The sequence below is a fragment of the Petromyzon marinus genome, chromosome 32 (genome assembly GCF_048934315.1).
Source record: "Petromyzon marinus isolate PM22_M1 ecotype Great Lakes invasive population chromosome 32, UKy_Petmar_22M1.pri1.0, whole genome shotgun sequence".
Classification (NCBI taxonomy): domain Eukaryota; kingdom Metazoa; phylum Chordata; class Hyperoartia; order Petromyzontiformes; family Petromyzontidae; genus Petromyzon; species Petromyzon marinus.
In genome coordinates this window covers 4,523,036-4,547,807 of record NC_133698.1, presented here as the reverse complement: position 1 = coordinate 4,547,807, position 24,772 = coordinate 4,523,036, and the positions used below count along the sequence as shown (strand labels likewise).

The 24,772-nt window shown below is 42.1% G+C and overlaps 1 protein-coding gene across 7 annotated transcripts in view; it reads left to right on the top strand.

Annotated features, from left to right (window-relative positions):
- Window positions 1-4,669, top strand: part of GLB1L2 (galactosidase beta 1 like 2) — a 71,275-nt gene extending 66,606 nt beyond the window's left edge. For all 7 annotated transcript variants that reach the window (XM_032964403.2, XM_032964402.2, XM_032964401.2 and 4 more), the window contains 2 exons: window positions 2,028-2,144; window positions 3,261-4,669. In XM_032964403.2, coding sequence (XP_032820294.1) covers window positions 2,028-2,144; window positions 3,261-3,344 — 201 coding nt within the window. In that variant the 3' untranslated portion in view covers window positions 3,345-4,669. The remainder of the gene's footprint in view (window positions 1-2,027; window positions 2,145-3,260) is intronic.
- The last annotated feature ends 20,103 nt before the right edge of the window (window positions 4,670-24,772 follow it).

Here is a 24,772-nt window from a genome sequence, read left to right as displayed (position 1 = left end):
CATTCCACAACAGTGACTACAGGAAGTAGTGTTCAGATCGATAATACTACTGGCCATACCACTGGGAAATCTGAGACCACCACTTCAGAATCAGAATCTTTTTCAGAACTTTTATTTATCCTGGAGAATTCTGATGAGCTGTGCAGCTGTTTTTCACATATGTCCAGGAGGACTTGGACTGCTGATATGACCAAATGATTATATGCTCACTCACGTGACATATATACAGTGAGGGAAAAAAGTATTTCATCCCCTGCTGATTTTGTACGTTTGCCCACTGACAAAAAAATTATCAGTCTATAATTTTAATGGTAGGTTTATTTGAACAGTGAGAGACAGAATAACAACAAAAAAATCCAGAAAAACGCATGTCAAAAATGTTATAAATTGATTTGCATTTTAATGAGGGAAATAAGTATTTGACCCTTCTGCAAAACATGACTTAGTACTTGGTGGTAAAACCCTTGTTGGCAATCACAGAGGTCAGACGTTTCTTGTAGTTGGCCACCAGGTTTGCACACATCTCAGGAGGGATTTTGTCCCACTCCTCTTTGCAGGTCTTCTCCAAGTCATTAAAGTTTCGAGGCTGACGTTTGGCAACTCAAACCTTCAGCTCCCTCCACAGATTTTCTATGGGATTAAGGTCTGGAGACTGGCTAGGCCACTCCAGGACCTTAATGTGCTTCTTCTTGAGCCACTCCTTCGTTGCCTTGCCCGTGTGTTTTGGGTCATTGTCATGCTGGAATACCCATCCACGACCCATTTTCAATGCCCTGGCTGAGGGAAGGAGGTTCTCACCCAAGATTTGATGGTACATGGCCCTGTCCATCGTCCCTTTGATGTAGTGAAGTTGTCCTGTCCCCTTCGCAGAAAAACACCCCCAAAGCATAATGTTTCCACCTCCATGGGGATGGTGTTCTTGGGGTCATAGGCAGCATTCCTCCTCCTCCAAACACGGCGAGTTGAGTTGATGCCATAGAGCTCCATTTTGGTCTCATCTGACCACAACACTTTCACCCAGTTGTCCTCTGAATCATTCAGATGTTCATTGGCAAACTTCAGACGGGCATGTATATGTGCTTTCTTGAGCAGGAGGACCTTGCGGGCGCTGCAGGATTTCAGTCCTTCACGGCGTAGTGTGTTACCAATTGTTTTCTTGGTGACTATGGTCCCAGCTGCCTTGAGATCATTGACAAGATCCTCCCGTGTAGTTCTGGGCTGATTCCTCAACGTTCTCATGATCATTGCAACTTCATGAGGCGAGATCTTGCATGGAGCCCCAGGCCGAGGGAGACTGACAGTTATTTTGTGTTTCTTCCATTTGCAAATAATCGCACCAACTGTTATCACCTTCTCACCAAGCTGCTTGGCAATGGTCTTGTAGCCCATTCCAGCCTTGTGTAGGTCTACAATCTTGTCCCTGACATCCTTGGAGAGCTCTTTGGTCTTGGCCATGATGGAGAGTTTGGAATCTGATTGATTGATTGCTTTTGTGGACAGGTGTCTTTTATACAGGTACCAAGCTGAGATTAGGAGCACTCCCTTTAAGAGTGTGCTTCTAATCTCAGCTCGTTACTTGTATAAAAGACACCTGGGAGCCAGAAATCTTTATGATTGAGAGGAGGTCAAATACTTATTTCCCTCAGTAAAATGCAAATCAATTTATAACATTTTTGACATGCGTTTTTCTGGATTTTGTTGTTGTTATTCTGTTTCTCACTGTTAAAATAAACCTACCATTAAAATTATAGACTGATAATTTCTTCGTCAGTGGGCAAACGTACAAAATCAGTAGGGGATCAAATACTTTTTTCCATCACTGTACACAGTTGCTTACTAGTGCATGTATGTGTATGCGCACGCTCCAATGCTCTCTCATGTATTTGAATGGAGATATTTTCTTTGTAACAATCAATACAAAAATCCCAATTCCTGCTGGAACCATCCAGGGTGTGTTTGTTGGAATTAAATGTGATTCCTGCGAGAATCTCCCAGCTCTGATGTCAGCATACTGTGTGTGAATGCAGGAATTTGAGAAAGGTGTTGTTTTTGTCAACGGCAAAAACCTAGGCAGATACTGGATTCTGGGACCCCAGAAAACACTATACCTACCTGCCCCATGGCTCAAGGAGGGAGACAATAAGGTTTGTGAGAATTACACCGACACACACATACATGTAATGCATCACAATAATCAGCCATGGGAGGTCCACTGCTGGATGAAGGCCTCAGGTGGCCTCCAACTCTCACGATCCTGCCATGTACAATCTACGTACTAACTGTACATGAACTGATTTAATCGCTCCATCTCCTCTGTGGCCATACTCAGACGCATTCTATTGCTTGGCTGCCAATTCATTATTGCTCTTGACCATGGCCATTTCCCCTTCTATCCGTGACATTTAGTTGTGTAAATGTTCTTTCATATACGTGCTCCTCTTTCGGAATTCTCAGTGCATTTCTGGACACTTATTTTCCCACTTTTCAGTTTTTGTTTCGTTAATGACCTTGTTTCTGCACCATATATCATAGCAGCACTTGTAATCTATATCTGCGATAATCTGGGCTCTGGTATATCATTGCGCTCATGCTATCTCGTAATTTGTACGCCATCGGCTTACCGTGTGTGGACAGGGTGAATCTGAACCGTAACCCTCGCAAGCATAAATGGAAATGAGTGTTCATTTAAGTATGTTATTCAATATTAATGTGCATTGCATGCTTGCTACGAAGTCAGCAAATGTTGGACCCGTGCTAGCGAGCGCTATAAATGTCAGGTCACCTGACCTTTAATCGCATGTGTGTATGCTTAATGTGCGCAATATTAATTTATAAGTGAAATATGTATGCATAAAAAATGTCAGTGGGGAAGAAATTCCACTTTTCCATGGCAGGAGCTTGTGTTACCATGGGAAAATCATTGTGGACTTGATGTAAAGTGATCATCATTTGACGGACCTCGGAGAGAAGATGGGCTGAGGTGATACCAGACCAGGATCTGAACTCATAACGTTCCCATTGGAAGAACTATAGCACCACGCGGCTAGACATTGTTTCGTGCATAAAATATAAAAAAAACGTTATATAGCATAGGAATTGTTTGTGAATAAAAAAGCTCGTGGTCATAAATAGTCACTCCAGTCACTCACTGACTGGCAATCGGCATCCTTAACTGAAGAATGTTTTATCCTATATACACAAGCTGTGTATGATGTCGAAAACGTCCTGTATTGTTATTTCTCCATACATTTGTGTTGCAGATTGTGCTGTTTGAAGAATCCAAAGGTGGCGGTGCCATCTCATTTGTGAATGAACCAGAGTTGGGAAAACCAGTAGACACTTAAAGTTTACTTGGCGTTTACCGTACATAAGTCTGAATTCCAAGGCTTGACTGAAGAAAAGTGTAGGAGTTGTTGGCAAGGTTAATTGCCATGGTATATGCTGTTGTGGAAGGTGCAGTTTCAAGTCTATGCACATTCTGGGTAGAACCATCCAGTTGGACGTTTAATCTCATTTGCAAATATGTCCATTCTCTACTGAGGAAGATTTTCTCAAATAAACGCGATTAATGTAAAATTTGGCACGCCTTTGGCAAATAAAGGGCGCATAATTGATTCATGAATCAATTATGATTGACCTCATAATTGATTCATCATATATTTCACGGCACAGAACGTTAACCTGATGATGTTCACCGGTGTTTGCTAATGAGCCTTTTTTTGGAATGTGATGTTTTAACCCGTGGATTTTGTTACAACTCGCTGGGAATGAAAGTTACAGACGAGGCTAACTTCGACTGCCAGTTGAGGACACTTGCACTGGCACAAAACACGAAAACAAAGTTGTACCAAGTGCTCGTTTTCGGCCATACACAGAGCGCCACGGAGTAACACCGCGAACTTTGCAGATTAAGCACTTGTGTTGATGCTTCAAACCAGATTTGGTAGAAGGCTTCATAACGAAATGAACGACAATACTGCGTAATTCATTATGGCCACGTCGGTAAACATTTACAAGATCCATTTATGCTGCAGTTTTACAGCACTGCTTTTGTTACTAAATCGAGACAGTAGATGTCACCACTGTATTGGATACATTCCCGTTATAGACGTTGATGCAGGAGACTAGGATTTATGCTCACGATAACTTCAGTATGAGTTTTGATTTGACCTCTTAAACATGCGTTTATTTTTGGGTTTTTAATTACTTAGAAAGTTTAAATGATTTTTGTTGTGGATTTTTTGTAGTGTTTATCGTGATAATAATATGGAGACAGGCATTATGCACTGTAGCATTTATTCAAATGAGTGGACTTTTAGTGTTTAAATGTCTACAGTTTGTATTTTTCATTTTAAATGGGTGTTGGTTGGATACTTTTTTTTGTTACTGAAACTTAATTCTTATTATTAGTAATTAATATTTTTTTATTGCACATTGCTGTGGCATTAGTAAAATTTACGGGGTTTTTTTTTGCACTTGGTTGTGTAAATACACTCTTAAGACTAAATGCACATATTGTCAAACATGTTTATTATTAAAAATGTAATCACCAAAGCAGTCTGTGTAATTGTTTATCTACACAACAAGTGTTGAGCTGTAATGTAAAGCCAATTCCTTGAACAGTATGGAATGATCACAGGTTGAAATACATACATTTCCTTTCACCTCACACCCCCAGAGCTCTTCTCATTTTTTTGGCACGAAGACTTCAGATAAGATTAACGCTTTTGTCACACCGTAATTGCAAAAATGGCAGCTGTGGTTCGACCTCAGCACTACATATCAAAGGAAGTTGGCTGCTGGTTCATTGTGGTTTTTAGTTACAATGTGAGAGCACCTGAGGTGGATCTGCTGCTTGCGGGACTAATGTAACCATTTGGGTCGCAGGGATGGTGCAGTGGTAACACGTGGCTTCGGGTTCGGCCACCTTTCTGTGGTGAAGATTGATGGCTCTCTCCCCCTGTTTCTTACACGCGTTTTCTCCCATAGCGAAAACAATAAACATGCAATGCCACTGGTGTTGGCCAAATATTCCAATAAAAAAAACATGCGTATTACATAATTGGGATTAGACACAGAGGGCATCGACCCCTACTGCAAAAACTTGGCTGGACCCTCCTGAAAAAGAGACGCGAGTCTCTGGGTAAAACAAGCGTAATAATCAAGTACTCAGCCAGCATCTCTGGCAGCCTGGGTTCATGCCCTGGGGTACCAGCAGAGGCTAAAATGAGTATCATTTGATGTTTGCAAGCTAGAGTCACCAATCGTTGCACCGCACAACATTGTTTTCCCTCATGATTAAGTACACGTGCAGCCTTTTAGCAATCTACTGCTGGATGAGGGCCTCCCCTACCACACCTTTGCGGGACGTTGGGGGTTATTTGACCATACTTCACCCTGCTGGTCAGCGCTAGCTGGAAGTGTGGAGCGTAATCATGGAAGTGTAGAAGCACAGTTCAATAACTGAATTTACTCCACAGCCGTTAGCTGACCACCACATAGCCACATATCCTATAACAACTTGCCTGTGTTTTAATGGTGGGCATCCATTCGGGCACTATTCAGGTTCAAACATGTCTAGCTTCCAAGAGCTGATAAGAGCAAGTGCATTCCGGATAATTTGGCCATAGGCTTATGACTATCTTCACCTATAATGAAATAGTGTACTCCTCGGGAGCAAATGGTGTCAAACATGAAATGAAATGCACGATTAGTTAATCACCGTATACTTTTTACGCAGGAAGTAGTATCTTTCTACGGAGAAAGGAGACGACGTGTTGAATGTGACACTGGGAAAGGTCTTTGGCGTTTCAACCCGAGGGCATTTTATCTACACGTGTTGTTGCTCTGAGAGTGGAGGGCCCCATACATCTCGAGCAGACGTTATCACAATTGACAATCATTTATACGACTGCTTAAAAGATCTCGTCAAGTATGTGGGCCTGGTTTTGACAGACCATTTTGTAAACTTGACTGCAGGTGAATATAAAGTGGAGTAGATACAGTGAATGTAATTATAATCTTTGTGCGAGTGCTTTTGAGATTCATCATTACATTTGAGAGGGCGTAACCATTACAGTGTTTATTACCTAGAGGAAGCCATAGTACAAAGCTATTATACTACGATGTATTTTCAAAGTAAAAATAGTCCAAGTGTTTTCCTGCTGGGCAGAAATGGATTTGATCGTGTTTGTACGTAGTTCTTGGGGCTTCCACATCCACACACAACGGCCATATTACTACTATTGATTTATGTAATGGCACTGAAAACTCAAGAAACAAGATAAGTAACAGGATGAGCGGTACACACTAAAAGCAGCAAAACATTCTCGCTTCCACGGCGCAAGTTTGTTTTTTGAGAGGGCGTAACCTGACGTGGAGGTTAGGCCGAATGGTTTAAGGGTATGACTGGTTGCTTGTGATTGTTCCCCACAGAATCATATTAACAGATGGCCCAGTTACAATATATTTCACACCACGATGCGTTTGTGTGGGTTATCCTACCTGTTCAAAAATGTCTGGCCATCATGAGAGAGTAGGCCAAAATGCCCTCTGGATGAGCTCACTCTGGTGGAGGCCCTTCTGCCAGCAGTGGCGTGAGAAGGAAATTGCAGGGCTGCGCCTTTAACTGTATTTTGCTTTGTCTCCTCCCCTTCCACCGATCCCAGGGAGCACTGAGTTCGGGCTTCGGTCCGCAACATTTCTGTACACCCTGACCCTCCTTTGTTGGGGTTCGTGCCCTTTAACGGGCTCTTGTCAAATCAAATAAAACAATAGAGGCGTTTGGGTTAGATCGCGTATCACCATCACGTTACGCGATCTAACCCAAAATCCTATATGATGGATAATATATTGGTGGCGAAAGCCTACCACGTGTTAAACGCGTTGAAAGATGTTTTCACCATCGTCATTGAACTATCATTGAGATATCGAGATATAATGTTTGTTCATCGATCGAACTCGAAATCCAAAAGTGGCACAAGAATGTGCCCCCTGTGTGCACAGCCACCTGTCCGGATTGGTGAGGGTGGAACAGAATGTGCCGCCCAAAGTTACTTGTGAGAAACAAACTAAAGCTAAAGAAACGGACCACAGCTACAACCACACCTCTGGTTGAATCCGGACTATTGTTTTATTTGAAGAAAGTGAGGCGAGTGCCGGCTTACAGATCTGTAATTTGACTGCTTTATATATATTTTGGACCCCTGAGCACTTTGCAGACCTGTTGACCTTTCACAGATCCCTGTAATGTGCCTGTGGTTCCCTCAGTGTCTGAAGATCCGTGTGGTTGAGAATCCCTGCATTACGCTCGGCAGCCACCTTAATGCAGTCATGGCAGCTTCATCCCTTGGTTATCTCCTTCGGCAAGGCCATGTGAGAATAATACAACACTGTCTTGCTTCTCATACTGGATTTCCGATCTGTTCTTCAGTGGACAGGTGCAGTTTACACAAACAATGTATTTTAGTTGTAAACATGTTATTTGATTGCGATGTTAATGTTAGACATTTATTTAGCATATGAACACTTTGCGGCGGTCAACAGTTGTAAATGGTTTTGAAAATGCGACATGCTGATAACATGTTGCTCGGGTGAAAATGTAACTTTTGCAGGCTTCACGTAACCTGAATGTAAAGATTTGTATATATGAATCCAAGGCCGTAGCCATGGAGTCAGCATTGGTGGGACCAAATCTTCCAGGGGGTCCCCCCCCCCTTAGACAAAAAAAATCTAAATTTGAAGACGAATTTCCTGCCTAAAATATAAAAAAACAAAATCACTAACACATGGGATTGACTTATTATTTATTTTTAACAATAATGTCTAATAGTGAATTGTATTAAATTGCTCTGTTTTTTTCTTTTTTTACATTTTCTTGTTTCATTGTATGTAATGGCAGAGATTTGGGATTTAGAAAGTACAACCATAACCGCAATCATATAAACAGAAAATCTATTGTATAGCAATATATTGGCGGGGGGGGGGGGTGCATTTTGAGCATATTTGAATATATTATAAATACGGCCTTGTATGAATCATGTGTGTGGTATACGTCGTTTGTTGTGGAGAGCAGTCGGCACAGTGGTTAGCGCTGCACAGCCCCGCGATCCGAGCGCGATTCCCACTCACGATCGATCACAGTGGCGAATATCTGAACAGGTCCGGGGCCTCCACTAGATCGACTCGGCCTTGAATGAGTAGCTGGTGTGCTGTGTAAACATCAGCTCCTGGGAGACGAAGTGGTAAAGTTGAAGGCGCTACGAGGAGGGATCCTTGCTTTGTCGTACATTTACATTTTACATTTAGAAATGACTCGCACGACTAAATACGTATTAAAACTTGATTTACAATCGATTTACCTTTGCAATGATTGTTGCATAGTTCATCATTGGCCTCCAAGCAATTAGGCCTGCCTGCGTAGACAATGCAGGAACAAGGACCCATATTGATTAATTAGGGCTATTGTCACATCAATCATCGTTACATCAATCAAGCCTGTTATTCTGGAGTGTTGGCTGTGATGCGACATAATTATACTTCCGTTGGAAAGGGAGTTGTATTCTTATATTGTTTCAGTCACAATTGGTCGTATCCAAGCAGCCAAATTGATAGCTTACTTATGTGGTGACATATTCTCCAGATAATAAGATGCTCCGGAAATAATAACGTACACCAAACTTGCGCCCGGTGTCAATATTTATTACAATCTGGCCACATATCTGCCAGATTATAAGATAGGCACCCAACTTTAGCTTTACATTACATGTACATGTACTGGGGAAAAGTGTCATAATCCCAAGAAGACGGTATCCCCTGCAAAGACGTTATTTAAGCTCATTGAGGTTTGTATTTTGACCTTAGAGAAAAATGACTATCTACACTTTCATTAACAAATACGGCACGCTGCCTAAATTTACAACTACAATAAAAAAAATCTATCTTACGACTAATTTATTCATCTTTTCCCATTATGCTTGGAAGTGGAGATCTAATGCAATATAAAGTGCAAGGATGAGCAACAAAAAATACATTCATTCCCCTTCCATAATGCGCGTCTTTTTTATAGACGTGGCGTTATCACCTTGAAGACCAAGGCAAGAGTTGTGTGTGACGTAGTGATTGGTTGGCGAGGTCATGTAGCCCGCATGCCCAGCCACCGCATGGCTACACAGATTTTGGTGGGGGCTAAACGGGCGCGGCACGGGTTAGAGAAGCAATGGAGTGATGTGGTACAAGACGATGTGGAGCTGTTTGGACTTGCAGATGACCGGTACCAGCGGTGTCAAGATCGGCCTCTGTGGAGGAGGCTCGTGAAGGACGCTGCTACTGGGCAGTTGGAGGCAGTTGCCCTCCAGGAACAACGGAGGGCAGAGGAGAGACACTCACAACAACGAGCGGAGTACCGGGTGGATAAAACACAGCTGTATCTGCAGCAGCAGTTACATTTGGGAAACCGAACGACATGTCTCGGACCGTGTTCGTGAACATAAGGCAGATCTGAAACACGGCAGGACTAATACTTCTGCCGTGGCTGATCATTTCTTTAATGCGGCTGGCTCACACGAAATGTATTTCTCTAAGACGATGGTATTTTGCAAGCCGACTGGCTATCAACAAAGATTCGTTCACGAAGCCATACATATATACAGACACAATTTCATCCGAGTCGACGGTTTTAAACTCAGCAATCATTGGAAATATGTCATCAACCACTTTGGGTCATGACTTGATTTGTGTTTACTTGTCAACCTCTATCGTCAGCAGTGTGGATGGGTGTGGCGAGGTGCAATGCCCCCCCCCATCTCTACCCCCCTCCCCCCCTATCTCTGCCCACCCCCTCTCTCTCCCCCTGTCTCTGCCCTCTTCCTCCCCCCCATTGTCTGCTACTGGCTGCCCCGCCCATGCTGTTTGCGCTGTACAAACTCACTCCACCCAATTCCCCCTTTGTGTTGCTCCTGCATGAGCGCGCTGCTTCCGCAGCTCGTGTTGCTTGCGCAGCTCTTTCCGTCGCCCACTGACTTTGGAACCCTTCCTTATAAGCAGCTACATTTGGAGGCTTGCACCCTCTTTTCTCTCCGCTTGATGAAGACCGCTTGTGTTGCGATCGAAACGTCGTGGATTTTTTGCTTTTATTATTTTCAATTTATTATTTAATATTGGTTTATTTTTATTTGATTTTTATTTTATTAAAAAAAAACATGTGTATTTACGTGACTTTACCTAAAGAACCAAGAATATGCATTCTTGCAGACACGAAAGTTTTAAGTCAAAATTTAAATAAACAAATAAAACACAGCAAGTTGGTGCAGTAAGAGGCACAGGTGGTGCATCGGCCAATCGTCTCAGTCAGTCGACCCATGGCAACTGGGTCTGTCCCGTGACTTCCTGCTAGCGGCGTTCGACACTTCACGTGGCCTTAACGTGTACCTAGCCTGGCACAAGCGCCGTGGTGACATCCCCGCCACTTAGTGGCGAATGGCGGTTGTTGTTGGTTGGGATGTGATCGTTCGCCGGAGACATCTACGGATGGATGGATGATTTGCAACAATTCTTCAAATTGTCACCGTACTACTTTCCTGAAAATAAAATATATTTTATTCCACATCCTCCCTTACATCACACATTGCAATGTCCCGACGTTCTGAACGGCATTACCAGGAGCATCGACGGGATCAGGCACACCGGACTCATCGGTGCAGGCGGGGAGAGAGGGGTCATCGTACTCCGTTTAACGTATTTGTCCACCGTTCTGCTTCCTAACTTGAGAATCAAACTTCATAGAGAAACAAGAGCTTGCGTACACAGTAGCCAGCTTGCCGTGTACACGTCAGTGGTGGACAGATGACACCAAATGCGTTCCCAAAAATCCTATATACAATATTACAAAAGATATATATCTCAAAAACCCCTATAGCTGAACTATTCTATGACATGTTGCTTTTGGTAACTGCAGGGTTCGTGTGACAGTAATTGATGTGCGGAAGACGACATCACCTCTGATATTATTTGGTGATGCTGCTTTGGCTGTAAGAGCGCAAGCACACACATTAACACACAAAAAGCGCAGCACATTTGTAAATAGCACTGTGGCTTTAAAAGTGAAGATAAATAATAGGATACGTTTTGAGCAATGTTCCTTTTTCATAGCACTTGACAAACCTCACTGGCTGTTAAGTTACTGGACATCTATGACTACTGGATATCTGTAAAAAAAGTTTCATAGCTCATTTGGTTCCTCCAGTATAGATCAATATTCTGATTGCTGTCCACTCTAGGGCAGATGTGTTTACTTTCTGTATAATATGTAATACATATTTTTTTAGGGTTAGATCTAGTAAATATAAATGTGTCGTTTAAACCGCCACTACCCGACACAGCCAATTAGTAAGGTTTGTCACGTAAACAAAACATGCCAATTCGTTATTAGTACAGCACACCGGTGCGTTGGAGAGGAAACCAACAACATTTACAATTCGAGTACCACGTTTATTATGGAAAATATTGGTCGCGAAAACCGACGTGGTTGAGTATAATAGTTGTATTATATATTCGAGGTCTTTACGAAGGACAGTCAATATAACTTATAATCTCTGTAGACTGTCATGAAAGGCATTGTATTCCTGATAAATTCATTTTTGTCGTACCTTTTATTATGGTTTAACAAGAAAATTAATATAACCTGGATAGCATGGCCACTAGTGTCTAATTCGGTTATATATTTTAAAAAAATGACTTGCTATTCCAATACCTCGTCATAAAATAATTAGTATATGGTGTTGTTTTAAAATGTTTAAGATATAGTGTCTAGGCTCCATGTTTTTTTTTCTTTTCACAAGGATGTCCATCCGCCCACAAGGGAAATTGGTTATATTTCAGAACGAGGTAAGTGGAATTGGTCCATACCCAATGACCTTATTGATTTGTAGAGGGATTTTTTTTAGGCAGGGATATGTAGGTTAACAAACTGTTGATTGTATTCCACCTTGAGACTTGCTCAAGGCTCCAGTTGTTTTGGAACATTGCTTTGTGGTGAGTGGTTCTAAAAAAAAGCTGATAAATTAGATGTTTTTTCCCCCCTTTCTCCAACACTGACACGTAAAACAGCACATGCCAATCTGGGTGTTTTGATTAAAATGGATGAAATTAAATACAATAGAGGTTAGTCAGTTTAACACGTAGGCTTTCGCGACCAATATCATCCATAATAGAGGTTTTTGAGTTAGATCGCGTAAATATTTAAATGTGTCGTTAAAACCCGCCACCACCCGACACAGCCAACTAGTAAGGGTTGTCACGTAAACAGAACGTGGCCAATTCGTCACTAGTACAGCACACCGGTGTGTTGGAGAGCCAAGCCACAACATTTACAAACTAAGTACGACGTTTCGCTAGTAATTACAACTAGCTTCATCAGGTGACAGCCAGATTTGTGGAGAAGTCTTACTGTTTCGTTCCTTATATAGAGGCGTAGATGTGGTGACCACACTTCTGCGCTCTTGCACAATGATGGGAGGGGGGGGATTACTGAGGCAACGTACATTATGCATGTGCATTATGCGAGCCATTTGAACTTGTCTTTCCTGTCTATTGTGTTTATTAACACATTCCTGCGGAGAGAGCTGGTAGGAACGTTGGATTGCTCGGTCAATGGCCAGGGTCAACGGCGGCACCACGTGGTGTATTCCGCACAATATGCCCGACTGTGAGGGCGGGCACAAGCCGGCGTGAGTAGGTTAAACATTGAGTTTTATAAGGGCACCACGGGGTGACCAGCCCCTCCCCACCTAGCCCCACCCCTCCCACCCTCCCCACCCAGCCCCTCCCCACCCTCCCCTCCCCACCCAACCCCACCCTCCACACCCAGCCCCTCCCCACCCAGCCCCACCCCACCCAGCCCCACCCCACCCACCCCCCACCCAGCCCCATCCTCCCCACCCAGCCCCTCCCCAACCTCCCCTCCCCAGCCCCTCCCCACCCTCCCCTCCCCACCCAGCCCCTCCCCACCCTCCCCTCTCCACCCAGCCCCACCCCTCCCATTTTATCCGGGTGTCCGGATACACGTGGACAGACATCCACAGACATACACAACAATTAATCCCCTGCCTCCTGTGAATTAATCCCGGTTGGGCTTCCAGTCCACTACGTTTCCTACCAGTAAAATAGCCTTACCAACGGTAATCCCTATTGAAGTACACTGCCCTTTGTAGGCATGCTCTAGCTACTACTGGCCAAGACTAATTAGATAATCTATCAAAATTGAAATGAATCAAAATAACTTTAACCGCCTACGAAGGGCAACGTACTTCAATAGGGATTACCGTTGGTAGGGTTTTAACGACACATTTATATATTTATGCGAGCTAACCCAACAACCTCTATTATGGTTAAATACAATACTCAACAAGCAATTTGTCAAAGACCCCAATTAGAATTCCCCCCTTAAAGAGTGCTGATGCTTAGCCTGAGGCTTTCCTCGGTAAATTTGCTAGGCCAGGTGGCTGGGCGTCTATTGAGTGACTCTCATTCAGACATATTGTGAGTTCAAATCCCGGTTGGGTTTGTTGACTCAGCACCTACATCCCTCTGGGGTTAGTAACATAAGTACCACTCTGTGTGGAAATCAACAGCGGTTGTCCTCTGGATAGATTCGTCCTGATCACAATATTGTGACATTTGTAAGTACTCGTTCAAGGCTGCAAGCAGGAGAAGAGCACTACATCAATGCTCAATTGAGCAGGAAATAACTGAGCTTTTACCTGTTTTTGAGCATTGCTAATGTCTCACTTGCAGCTTTCGGTTTTGCCACGCACGCAGTTTATGCAATTAGATGTATTTCACCACATGCTCATATAAACATACACTGCAGCCAGGGGAGCTTATTGTAAGCAAATGCAGAGTTGAGGAGAATATTAAGCGACGTGGAAATTATTCAAGCTCGCACACTTGAAATCGGTTAGGAACCGAACTATTTTGGTTTTTATTTTGTTTAGCCAACTTGTTGTAAAGTTCGCAACTTGAAAACACAGCAAAATATAAACACCTAGAGCAATTAGCTCTAATCTAGATCAGGGGTCGGCAACCAAACTAACAAGAAGAGACATTTTTTTTTTCGAATTCGGTAAAAAAACGCAATATTTCAAGAGCCGCAATGCACGATTATGACGTCACGAAGCAGTTCTTAGAGAGCCTCACGCGGCTCCGGAGCAGCAGGGTTGCTGACCCCTTGATCTAGAGTCGAGATCATGCGCATGGGGCAATGACAAAGACAAATAGAATGAGAGATGAATAATTTACGGAGAGGAACGGAGAGATGAACGATGGATGTGACACTTAGAGACGAGTAAACTAACTTGTGGATCAAGGAACAAAGGGAAGTCAGACCGGAAAGTAAGGGGGGGCTTGAGCAGGACGTGTCACACGTGTCCTGGCCAAGCCATTGAATGAGACCGGTAATGGAATGGCAGGATGTCCACCATGGAGATAGAGCAATGAGATGTGTGGCATGTGTAAAAGTGAGCATGGACATGGTAAATATTCCATCCAGCAGTGGACGGGCATAGGCTGCTTCTGATGATGATGATGATAAAATAACCCAAAGCAGGCTTAACAAATGTTTTCCGCTGCATCTCGGTGTAACATTTCCACTCCGAGCATGGGTGTATTAGTTTCCACCATATTAATGTACAATTTCCACGATTGACTCGGAGTCTGCAATAAAACGTCGGTAAAATATATTTTTAAAAAATAATGAGAAGAATTTGGTTTGAAAGTTCGCGCTACAATAATGATTATCTTTATACAAAATGACAGCTTATAACTGCACATCCTATTAATTCACATTGTGTGCCTGGAAAATAAATCGTTCAATTAGACTCATAAATCACGAATACAATGAATGCCAACACAATTACACTTGACTCCCCAAAACCCTCCTTGATGCACTGCAGTGTCCATGAGGTAGTCAGCCTGAAGGTTACAACAAATGGATTCAACTTTTCTGCACTTCGCCAGAACAAATGCACATATACAAATGTTAAGCGTAAACATCCATCCTTAAAACAGTTTTCATAAGAACACAACATGCAAAATTCACGCCTCCATAAATCATCAGGTTTTTTTCCCCTCCCTCTCTCTCGATAGATGATTGTGGTGTTCTTGTGCGGTAAAGCAGTCGCCATTGGCAGTAGCAAGTGGTGCCAAAAGGAGAGAACTATGGGTCACGTTCCATCGATAACTTTACGGACAAGTGGACATTAGCCAACACGTGACCTGGGCTCTTTGTACGCCTCTTTTTCTGATTCAAAGTTGGGTACACTCACGTCGAACATTTTGCTCAATGCGATGAGTGAGGCGCCCGTGCCAAGGGCACCGTAGGGGGGATCTCTCCCAAGACTTTGCCGGACTCACCTGCTTGAAGCCCGATACTGGCCGGGTCGGCCCACCGCGTTGCCCACTCCTCTGCTCGTCGATTTTCCATTTGTATCTCTCCTCGGCTTCTCTGTCCCGCCTGAGATCACAACTCCAGGTTATTTTCTAAATCCATTCTTCTACATCGGTGTTGGGCGATCCCTTGTACACTGATTCTGTTTGTTTTATGTTTGCGTTGTTGAAAAAATATATAACAGGAAGATTCAATGGTTAGAATTGAGTATTTCAAATACTTAATGAGAGTTTTATGATTTATGGAGGAAGATGAAAGTTGTACTTCAAATCTGGTCAGTTTGAATCTAAAGCAAGTCCAAACACTAATTACATTTAAAACAAACGGTAACAATACTTTCACATTTTGTAAAACTCGTGCGTATTGCGTATTAATATGCGTAATTATATACGTCATAGAATGGTGCACCTCGCAGTGGCATATGCCAGTAGTTTAGTTTCAGGCAGAGGTCATGGACCACAAAGGAATGAAATATATGTATACCTCTCACTTAGAATACAGTAAAACAAGCAGGTTAATGTGTAGTTACTGCTGTCTCCCCCACGTTCAAATAAGCATCAACCATTTCAACCCACTGCTGAATAAAAAAAATAACACAAAACAGCAATCGCAAAATGTTCCAAAAACAAGACATGACCAAGCATTGAGCGTTAAGCTTTTGTGCAGAGATTTATGCATGTTTTAAAATTTACAATTCTGTTTGTGTCTATTATACACATGCATATTTGATTGCAGCATTTCTGTTTAATGTGAAGTTCCACTGTTTTAATTTCAGTTAAAGTTAATTTTATTTTATTATGTGCTGCACAGTAGGGATTATTACCACTGCACATGAATTGGCCTGGAAATTAAAAGAGCAATTGGCATGCATCAAAAAAGTGATAAATTATGCATTATGGGCTGGCATTACGGGTCAATACCCTACTGTGCCTAAATAGAAACATAGCCGTAAAGCAAGGAAATGAAATGGATCTTGGCTTCATCGTGTCTTGCAAACACCCAAGATGATGTTTAGCACCGTACAATTGTACACTGAGGAGATGGAGTGGTGAAAGCAGCTTAGGTTCAGCTGCGAGGTGGATTTTACCACCGGAGGATCGTGAGAGGAGGCAGCTGCGGCTTGGGCATGCCTACATTCAGCAGTAAATTGACTATGGCTGATAGTATTGTCAATCCTTCGATTAGCGTGGTTGGTTATGTATGGTGCGAAATCAATTCAACATACATACATATAAAGAATCAAATTTTTTTAAAATATTTTACAGCCCTTGATCAAACCACGATGTCAGGTCAGAGGGTTGTTTGACCATACTTCACTATGCTGGTCAATGGAGGTTGGTGAAGTGGAGTGGGGGAGGTGCAGAGCGGTTTTAGACGTAACTTGTCCCCTGTTAGCCGTGGCCGGGAATCAAGCTCAGGTGCTCATGTCCACAGCGCAATGCGCTGAACGCTGCACAAGCACGCTACCTCTCAAAATGTAAACAATAAAAAAAATATTGTGAGTCTATACATGTGTTTAATAAAATCCCATCCTCCAAAAATGTGACCTTCCTATACGCTTGGTTATTAAAATGTGTATTGCGCTCGTGTGCTTATTTATATTTTTCTTGCATAATCGTGCAGCTCCTGCCAAAGGAAATAAACGGCAGTATATTTGATAGTTTGTTATTTTGCTTCCTCAGCACTATGTGTGCAACGAAATACCCCGACCGCAAAGTACTGTAACTTTATTAGGGTCCCATTTTTTTTTATCTCCAGCACAATGACATGATTTGTAGAATTATTTGTTCAGGGTCCATTTAAGTAGAACAATATAAATGGCTCTTGGCAATGCCACCTGAAATGTGGTCAATAAAAACAGATAGCCGTGATGGTATATTGCTGAAAACTGTGCTCGTGCAATAAGTGATAAATACAGTACCGTACGTGCTGCGGTGGTGTAATGGTGAGCACGCAGGATCTGCAATCCAGGAGTTACCGGTTCGATTCAATCCCCTGGCGTGGCAGTTAATAATTAATTCGAATATTTATTTATATTGAAGGAATCCGATGAGCTATACAGCTCTTTTTCACAGATGTCCACTTGAAACAATGCTGTGAGATTCTTAAATGTCTCCTGTCTCTGTCCACTACAATTAGTTGATTGGCAGATCATGTATGGTGGGGTAAAATGCAAGTACTCCTCCCTCTATCCATGCTAAAATGAGCACTGCATGATGGAATATCATTAACAATGACATTTGCATTGAACAAGTGGCCCCTGCCATGAGAATGTTGAATTTTCTCTGCTGACACAGCAGAGAGGTATTTTGAATTCTGAAAAATGAATCTGCGAATAATTGAGAACTTAAAAAACATAAATACCGATTTTAAATAGGACTGTGAGATTTATGCTGTGCTGCAAAGGTGTAGATCTATCCATTTAGAGCCCATTATGAACCGTATTTATATACTAAGTTGAATGCATAGCCTTGTTAAGAAGCATGCAAATGTATTGAAATGAACAGTCACGCGTGTTTGTGGATGATTCCATGTTTGCAGCCATCAGTAAAATCGTCCACCCAGACTTTGGTTTGAGTGTGCGCCATTGACATCACCTTGGCAAAGAGTGTTCGAAACCTTGCAGTTGTCATTGATTATTATCTCTTTTTGTCTTCGCACGGACTGTATCTTAAATCTGCAGTACCTCGTACCCCCAATTTGTGCAACGTCACCCACATCCACCATTTTCTTATCCCAAATGAGACCAAATCACTGCAAACACCAATCCCTCACCACTGGCTCTCAAGCCAACCCCAGGTCAATGTCAAGGTTAATTTCCGATCATTAAAAACCTCCATGGACTCGCAACTGCTTACCTTTCCCCTCCCACCACCCACCTCTATGCATTCTCAGCTCCAGCAACCAAGGCTTTGTGTTAAAGCGTCCAGTTTAACAAAGTAAACAAATTATTCCAGTCAACATTCGCTCAGAGGGAGGTCGCTCATTTTGCTCTGCTGTCCCCATTGCCTCGTGTTGTTTATGTCCCTATTTCAGATCCAGACTCAAGAGCTTCCTTTCATGTCCTCCCGTGACTTACCACTCCTCTCTTTACATATATGAACACTATTTCTGTTCAGCACCTTAATATATAATTGCATTTTGAGACTATGCGAATTACAAATTGCGTAACGTCGTATGTACATGAGTTGAGGGAATGAGTTTAGTCCTAAACAATTATAACAACATATTCTTGGTTCTTTCGGTAAAATCACGTAGAAGGGAAACAATAAAATAATAAAAATATCAAACCAAGAATATGAATCCCTGCAGTCACGAAAGCTTTAAATCAAAATTATAGCAACAGTTCATATCTCCGCATCGTTTGTGTAAAAAAAGTATCGAGATACTGGACTCATGGCGACATTCCACATGCAGAGCGGACTCCCTTGGCACTGTTGTGGCCCTGAGAAGGTACAAATATATCCAAGAATTAAGTATGAATGTCAGATGGTGGGGCCGTCGGGCAGTGTGATATTCTTCATGTCACTGAGAAAAAAGCAACAGCCACTGCATCCACTGGGAGCGATGACAGAAGTGGATTAAACCGCATAGGGAGTCCAATTCTCTTAATGTATTACCCTGAGAAGGCAGAGCCTTCGTGTATGAAGGATACAGCTGCATATTGCCATTTGGAACAAGTGAACATTGGCACTACCCAGAAAAGTTAGTTCCAAGAAAATATATGACAGTGTATATAATATATATCAAGCTAAAGTCAGTGTCTCCTGGCTCAGCGGTGGTCTTGATCGAGAAGTCGAAATGCCATCAACCCATGGCGGGGATGTCTCTTTGTAGTATCACCACTTGGATTCCCACAAAAAATGTGCACACTTTATTATCCCAAGAGGGATGATGGGTTAATTCAACCTCTGAAATTTGAACTCGCACGCATTCCGCACGCTTTGTCAGAGCAGCACGAATCATATGCAATAATGAAACACATACACGTGCTCATTATCAGTGGCTCTCAACCTCACGGGTTTCAGTGGGGTCGAAGGCTGCGGCATGGATACCATGAAGGAGAATAAACGAATGTGTGCACGGAACATAAGTGCCACGCTGCAGCAAAAGCCACACTAATACACAACGTGAAACAAACGCCTTACTTAACATGAAACGAATGCTAATACGACCACATTGACTCGAGGCGTGGACATGCGATCTCCCTGTGCATTGTGGTCTAAGTAAACTGAGTTGTTGCTTTTGGCCTGATGGGGAGGGACGAATGGTCTTGATTGGGGGGGGCTGCCATACTAACAATGTTGAGAACCAATGCTGTATATCGAGCTACTACTGGTCAAGACTAATTGGAGAATATCGAAATGGAAAGAAATAAAAGTATTCTTATCCGTTCGGATAGCTGTCGCCTTAGTGCTGCGTGAAAGCGAATAATCAAATAATAGATTATTGAAATGCATGCCTACAAAGGGCAGTGTACTTCAATAGGGATTACCGTTGGTAGGGCTATTTTAATCAACACAATAGACAGGAAAGACAAGATCAAAGGGCTCGCATAATGCACATGCATAATGTACGTTGCCTCAGTAATCCCCCACCCCACCCACATTGTGCAAGAGCGCAGAAGCGTGGTCACCACATCTACACCTCTATATAAGGAACGAAACAGTAAGACTTCTCCACAAATCTGTCTGTCGCCTCATGGAGCTAGTTGTAATTTCTGGCGAAACGTCGTACTCAGATTGTACATGTTGTGGCTTGGCTCTCCAACACACCGGTGTGCTGTACGAGTGAAGAATTGGCCACGTTCTATTTCCGTGACAACCCTTACTAGTTGGCTGTGTTGGGTGGTGGCGGGTTTTAACGACACATTTATATATTTACGCGATCTAACCCAAGAAAAACCTTTATGATGGATATCGAGCCAGGTTGGGTTCTTATGGAATTATTCATTCCTTCCATATGAATGTGTAATTTCCATCGCTCGTTCAGGGATGCCAAAGTGATGAACACTGGACTAAACATTGATTTCAGAATGGGATCACGTTGGCTTAAATGCGACGTTAAGTGGGTGGGTCCAATGAAGTGGCTGTCGTCTTAATCGAAGGGCGAGGTGGCCAGGCGTGTGCATGCCACATGCAATGCATGGACGCAACAAGGAAACGGGCATGGGAGTCACGCACGCCATCGTGATGCTGTGGCGTGGGTGACCAATGAGCACGTCGATGTGAATGAGTGCGACATCACAGTGCGTACCAAAAGCTCACAAACCAACGCGACTATTTGTCCAAATTTATGGTGCGTTTCGGCATCATCGGGAGACTGCTTTCGACATCTTGCTGTGAGAATTTTATAGCAGTGGAACTGAGTGAAGTCAGCTGAATAGGCCATTTGAACACCCTTTACGAAGGACTCTAAAAAGTACATGCCACTAAGATGCAGTTTTATCAGAAGTACAGATAATATTACTGGTAAATGAGATGTAAAAAAGGAGCCTCAGTTTTTGTGAGCGGATATGAAAGCTAAATAATACAAATACGAGGAACCGATCGAGGCAGTATTACAGCTATAATTATACAAGAGGGCCGTGATTGCGCAATTTAAATGATTCACAGGATCTGCAGAGATTTTTACAGGGTGTCCCGTAAGTCTGGAATCATAGGAAAAATAATACAAAAAAGGAAATAGTAACGCTTTTATTCACAGAATGTCCTCTATGTGTCCACCATTGTTCCTGATACACAACCCCTCGAATGTCCACTGCGTAGCTTATCTTGTATGGATCCCCTTTTCCTAAACTTTGCAGCAAGTTTGCCAACACAGCTCTGTGTTATTGGCTCGCGGTCTGGATGCAGTCTGTTAAATTCAACAGCGACCTCCCCTCTGTCTCCGATTTCCTATAAGCATAATTATCTGGACTCGTTCTTCCTTACGGGGCCTACAGAAAGAAAGAAAAAAATAGCTATTTTTCCCTATGATTCCAGACTTATGGGATATCCTGGAGCGAAGATATAAATGCATGTAGAGAGAATGGAAAACGTATGGCATAATGACTGGTATAAAAACACTCGTCAGTAATAATAATCGGGGTTTTCCCCTTTTTCTGGCAACAAAACTTAAACTTTTTTGTTACAAGGATTCATGTTTGCATTAACCACAATACTTGCAGTCAAAATGCAAACGAAAACATACTCTGATAATATATGCATTGTCCTTGAAACTGATTGGTCGACACCAGAGACAGCTTTCTTTAGAGCTTAGTCGCCTTTTGGCGTCATCTGGTCTAGCACTAATTGAGACTAGGCTCTAAAGAAAGCTGTCTCTGGTGTGGACCAATCAGTTTCAAGGACAATGCACATATTATCAGTGTGTGTTTTTTGTTTGAATTTTGCCTGCAAGTATTGACGTTAATGCAGACATTAATCCTTGTAAAAATAAAATTCAGTATTGTTGCCAGAAAAAAGGGTAAAAACCCAATTATTATATTTTGGTATTGGCAAAGGAGGTCCAATGATGTAGACACTCGTCAGTAAGTTTCCAATAAGAGGGAGGCTTCAAAGAATGTGGGAATTAGGAACAATCACGTTGTCCTGAAGTTAAAGTGATAGTGCATTACTCGTCAGTGTAGATTACACTTGGAATAAAGTGGCAAAGAATGCGACTTATGAACATAGTGGGGTTTCGAAAAGGGAGATGGAGGGATGTGTTTTGTACGTTCAAATTGAGAATACTGGTTAGATAAGGCTGGATACTTTAACGGGCTACCGTTCATTTACTTAATTGGTCGTGTGCAGAGTTTTGACTCTTGTTTGTCATCCATGGGTGTGGAAGACGGTGCTTGAAATGGAAACCCTCGCTCGTATAGTTGATTTACAATTAGAGCCTCCGTCATAATCAGCATGCAGCCATCAGCGTGGCAAATGAAATTGGAGGCTTTTTTTCCTTCTTTTAATATTTAGAAAAGTGTCTTGGCCAGTCAGCATTATTTTTGAACTGCCGCTCTTAATCATTATGCTGAGATGGTGGTGGATGTTTATAAGGGTGAAGGAGCAGTTTTGTGCCAGGGCAATTGCTAATCTGTGATATTTGTAGCATGTTGTTACTAATCTTTTGCAAGTACCACTATCTGTGCAGCATCTTATGAAAAATATGCCATCTAATTTCGACCAAAAACTTATCTGCACGTAATATATTCAAAGGCCACAGTGACAATCATCATTGTCACGAATTGCCTCTTTAAATATATATTATCAATCTGGCGTACGCCTTTTGGTGTCCTCTGGTCTAACATCGTTTGAGACGAAGCTCAAAAGAAAGCTGTCTCTGGTGTGGACCAATCAGTTTCAAGGACAATGCATATATTATCAGAGTATGTGTTTTGTTTGCATTCTGACCACAAGCATTGCTGTTAATGCAGACATGATTCCTTGTAAAAGGTTTCAGTTTTGTGTTTTAACATCTTAACACCTGCTTTGTTGCCAGAAGAAAGGGGAAAAACCTATGATCAAAAACAGAATGTACCAGACATTTTCAAGCAGGAGAAGACCAGATCGAATAAATTAAACATAACTGTACATTTTGATTTACAGCTTTCGTGACTGCAGGAATTCATATTATTGGTTCTTTCGGTAACGTCACGTAGAAGGGAGACAATAAAATAATAAAAATATAAAACAATAACATTCTCACGATGTTTCGACTGCAACACAAGCAATCATCATCAGGTGTGAAACCCACAGCAAGAAAATTTTGAAAATGTGAAAATTTAATTGTTTTATATTTGTATTATTTTATTGTTTCCCTTCTACGTGACTTTACCGAAAGAACCAAGAATATAACTGTACATATTTAGTGCCATTTTGTCTTCAAAATAATAATGAAAGGGGACATTTATTTTAATACACTACATTTTGTCTATCTTCTCATCACACGAGTGTTTTCGTGCAGATTTCAGTCAGGCAAGGAAAAATATATAACAATGGAAATACCTAATAAGAACAATTCATCATAGCTAAAAGCCCATTGAGCAAACATGCCTGAGAAATATGCAAAGAAATAGCGGTGAAAGGGTACAGGGTGCAAACTTAAAGGGGTAGTCTTGCACTGGCTTGCTCTCGCGACTTTTGGAAAGTGCCTTCACGAAATGGAGCTATGGGAGATCCCCTCGAAGCTGTATCTTAGCGTACACTTCTATGCTGGTCAGCCGTTTCGGAAGAGGTGAGCACCCACACTTTACCCCACCACACGTGACCTGCGAATCTGTTTCCTATGACCACGTCACCCTGATTGTGCCCGACATCAAGAGATCTCGGAAGGTAAGCAAGTTTGAGCCTGCTCAGTGACCTCATATGGGTGATGGGCTGCATCATTCCCCAACCATCATCATCTAACATACTGAACTAAAAACTATCAACTAAACTATATTTTTTTTAGCAGGTAAGGCCCACTGAGCTATATAGCTCTTTTTCAGAAGCAACGTCGCCACAAATGATGGCTTATCATGTGAAAATGTACAGCAGACAAATGCTGTCAACGCACGCTGATTCTAAATGTGGAGGGGAAAATCGGAGGACCTGGAGAAAAATCCACGCGACCAAGGGGAGAACGTGCAAATTCAAAATGTACAGGCGTCAGGGTCTGGATCATAACCCTCAGCCTTCTGTATACCAGGCGAGGTAGTTAACATCGCGCCACCATGGCACTCGTCTCGTTGACGTGGTGCTCCTGCACCTCAAGGCACCACCATGTCTTGTGGGAGAGGGAGATTGTTATTGTTGTTAATATAGGAGGGTAAATTGCTATTTCAAGCTTGAGACATGTGCGAATTTAACTTCCTATTTTTTTTCAAATGCAACTGTAATAATGCTTGAGTTCAATATTCAGTCATTCCTGCCTTTTGTAGTCGAGATATAAAAACAAGTGTTAAATATTCTTGGTTCTTTCGGTAAAGTCACGTAGAAGGGAAATAATAAAATAATACAAATAAACAATTAAATTATCTACGTGACTTTACCGAAAGAACCAAGAATATGAATCCCTGCAGTCACGAAAGTTTTAAATCGAAATGTAAGTGTTAAATAATTACGTTAGCTTAAGAAAAATATACTACTTCATGCTGAGATGCATATTTAGCAAAACTGTAAACTTGCGAATAATAATACCCACGGTAATATGCAGAATTTTTTGGCATTATCCGCACCTACATTAACACATACGGAATGTGCATACCTATTCAACAGACTATGCATCAGAGGGATTAAATCAAAACGGTCAGAAATGCTTTTAAAAATAATTATTTATCGTAGACAAGTGTTGAATAAAATATGTGTT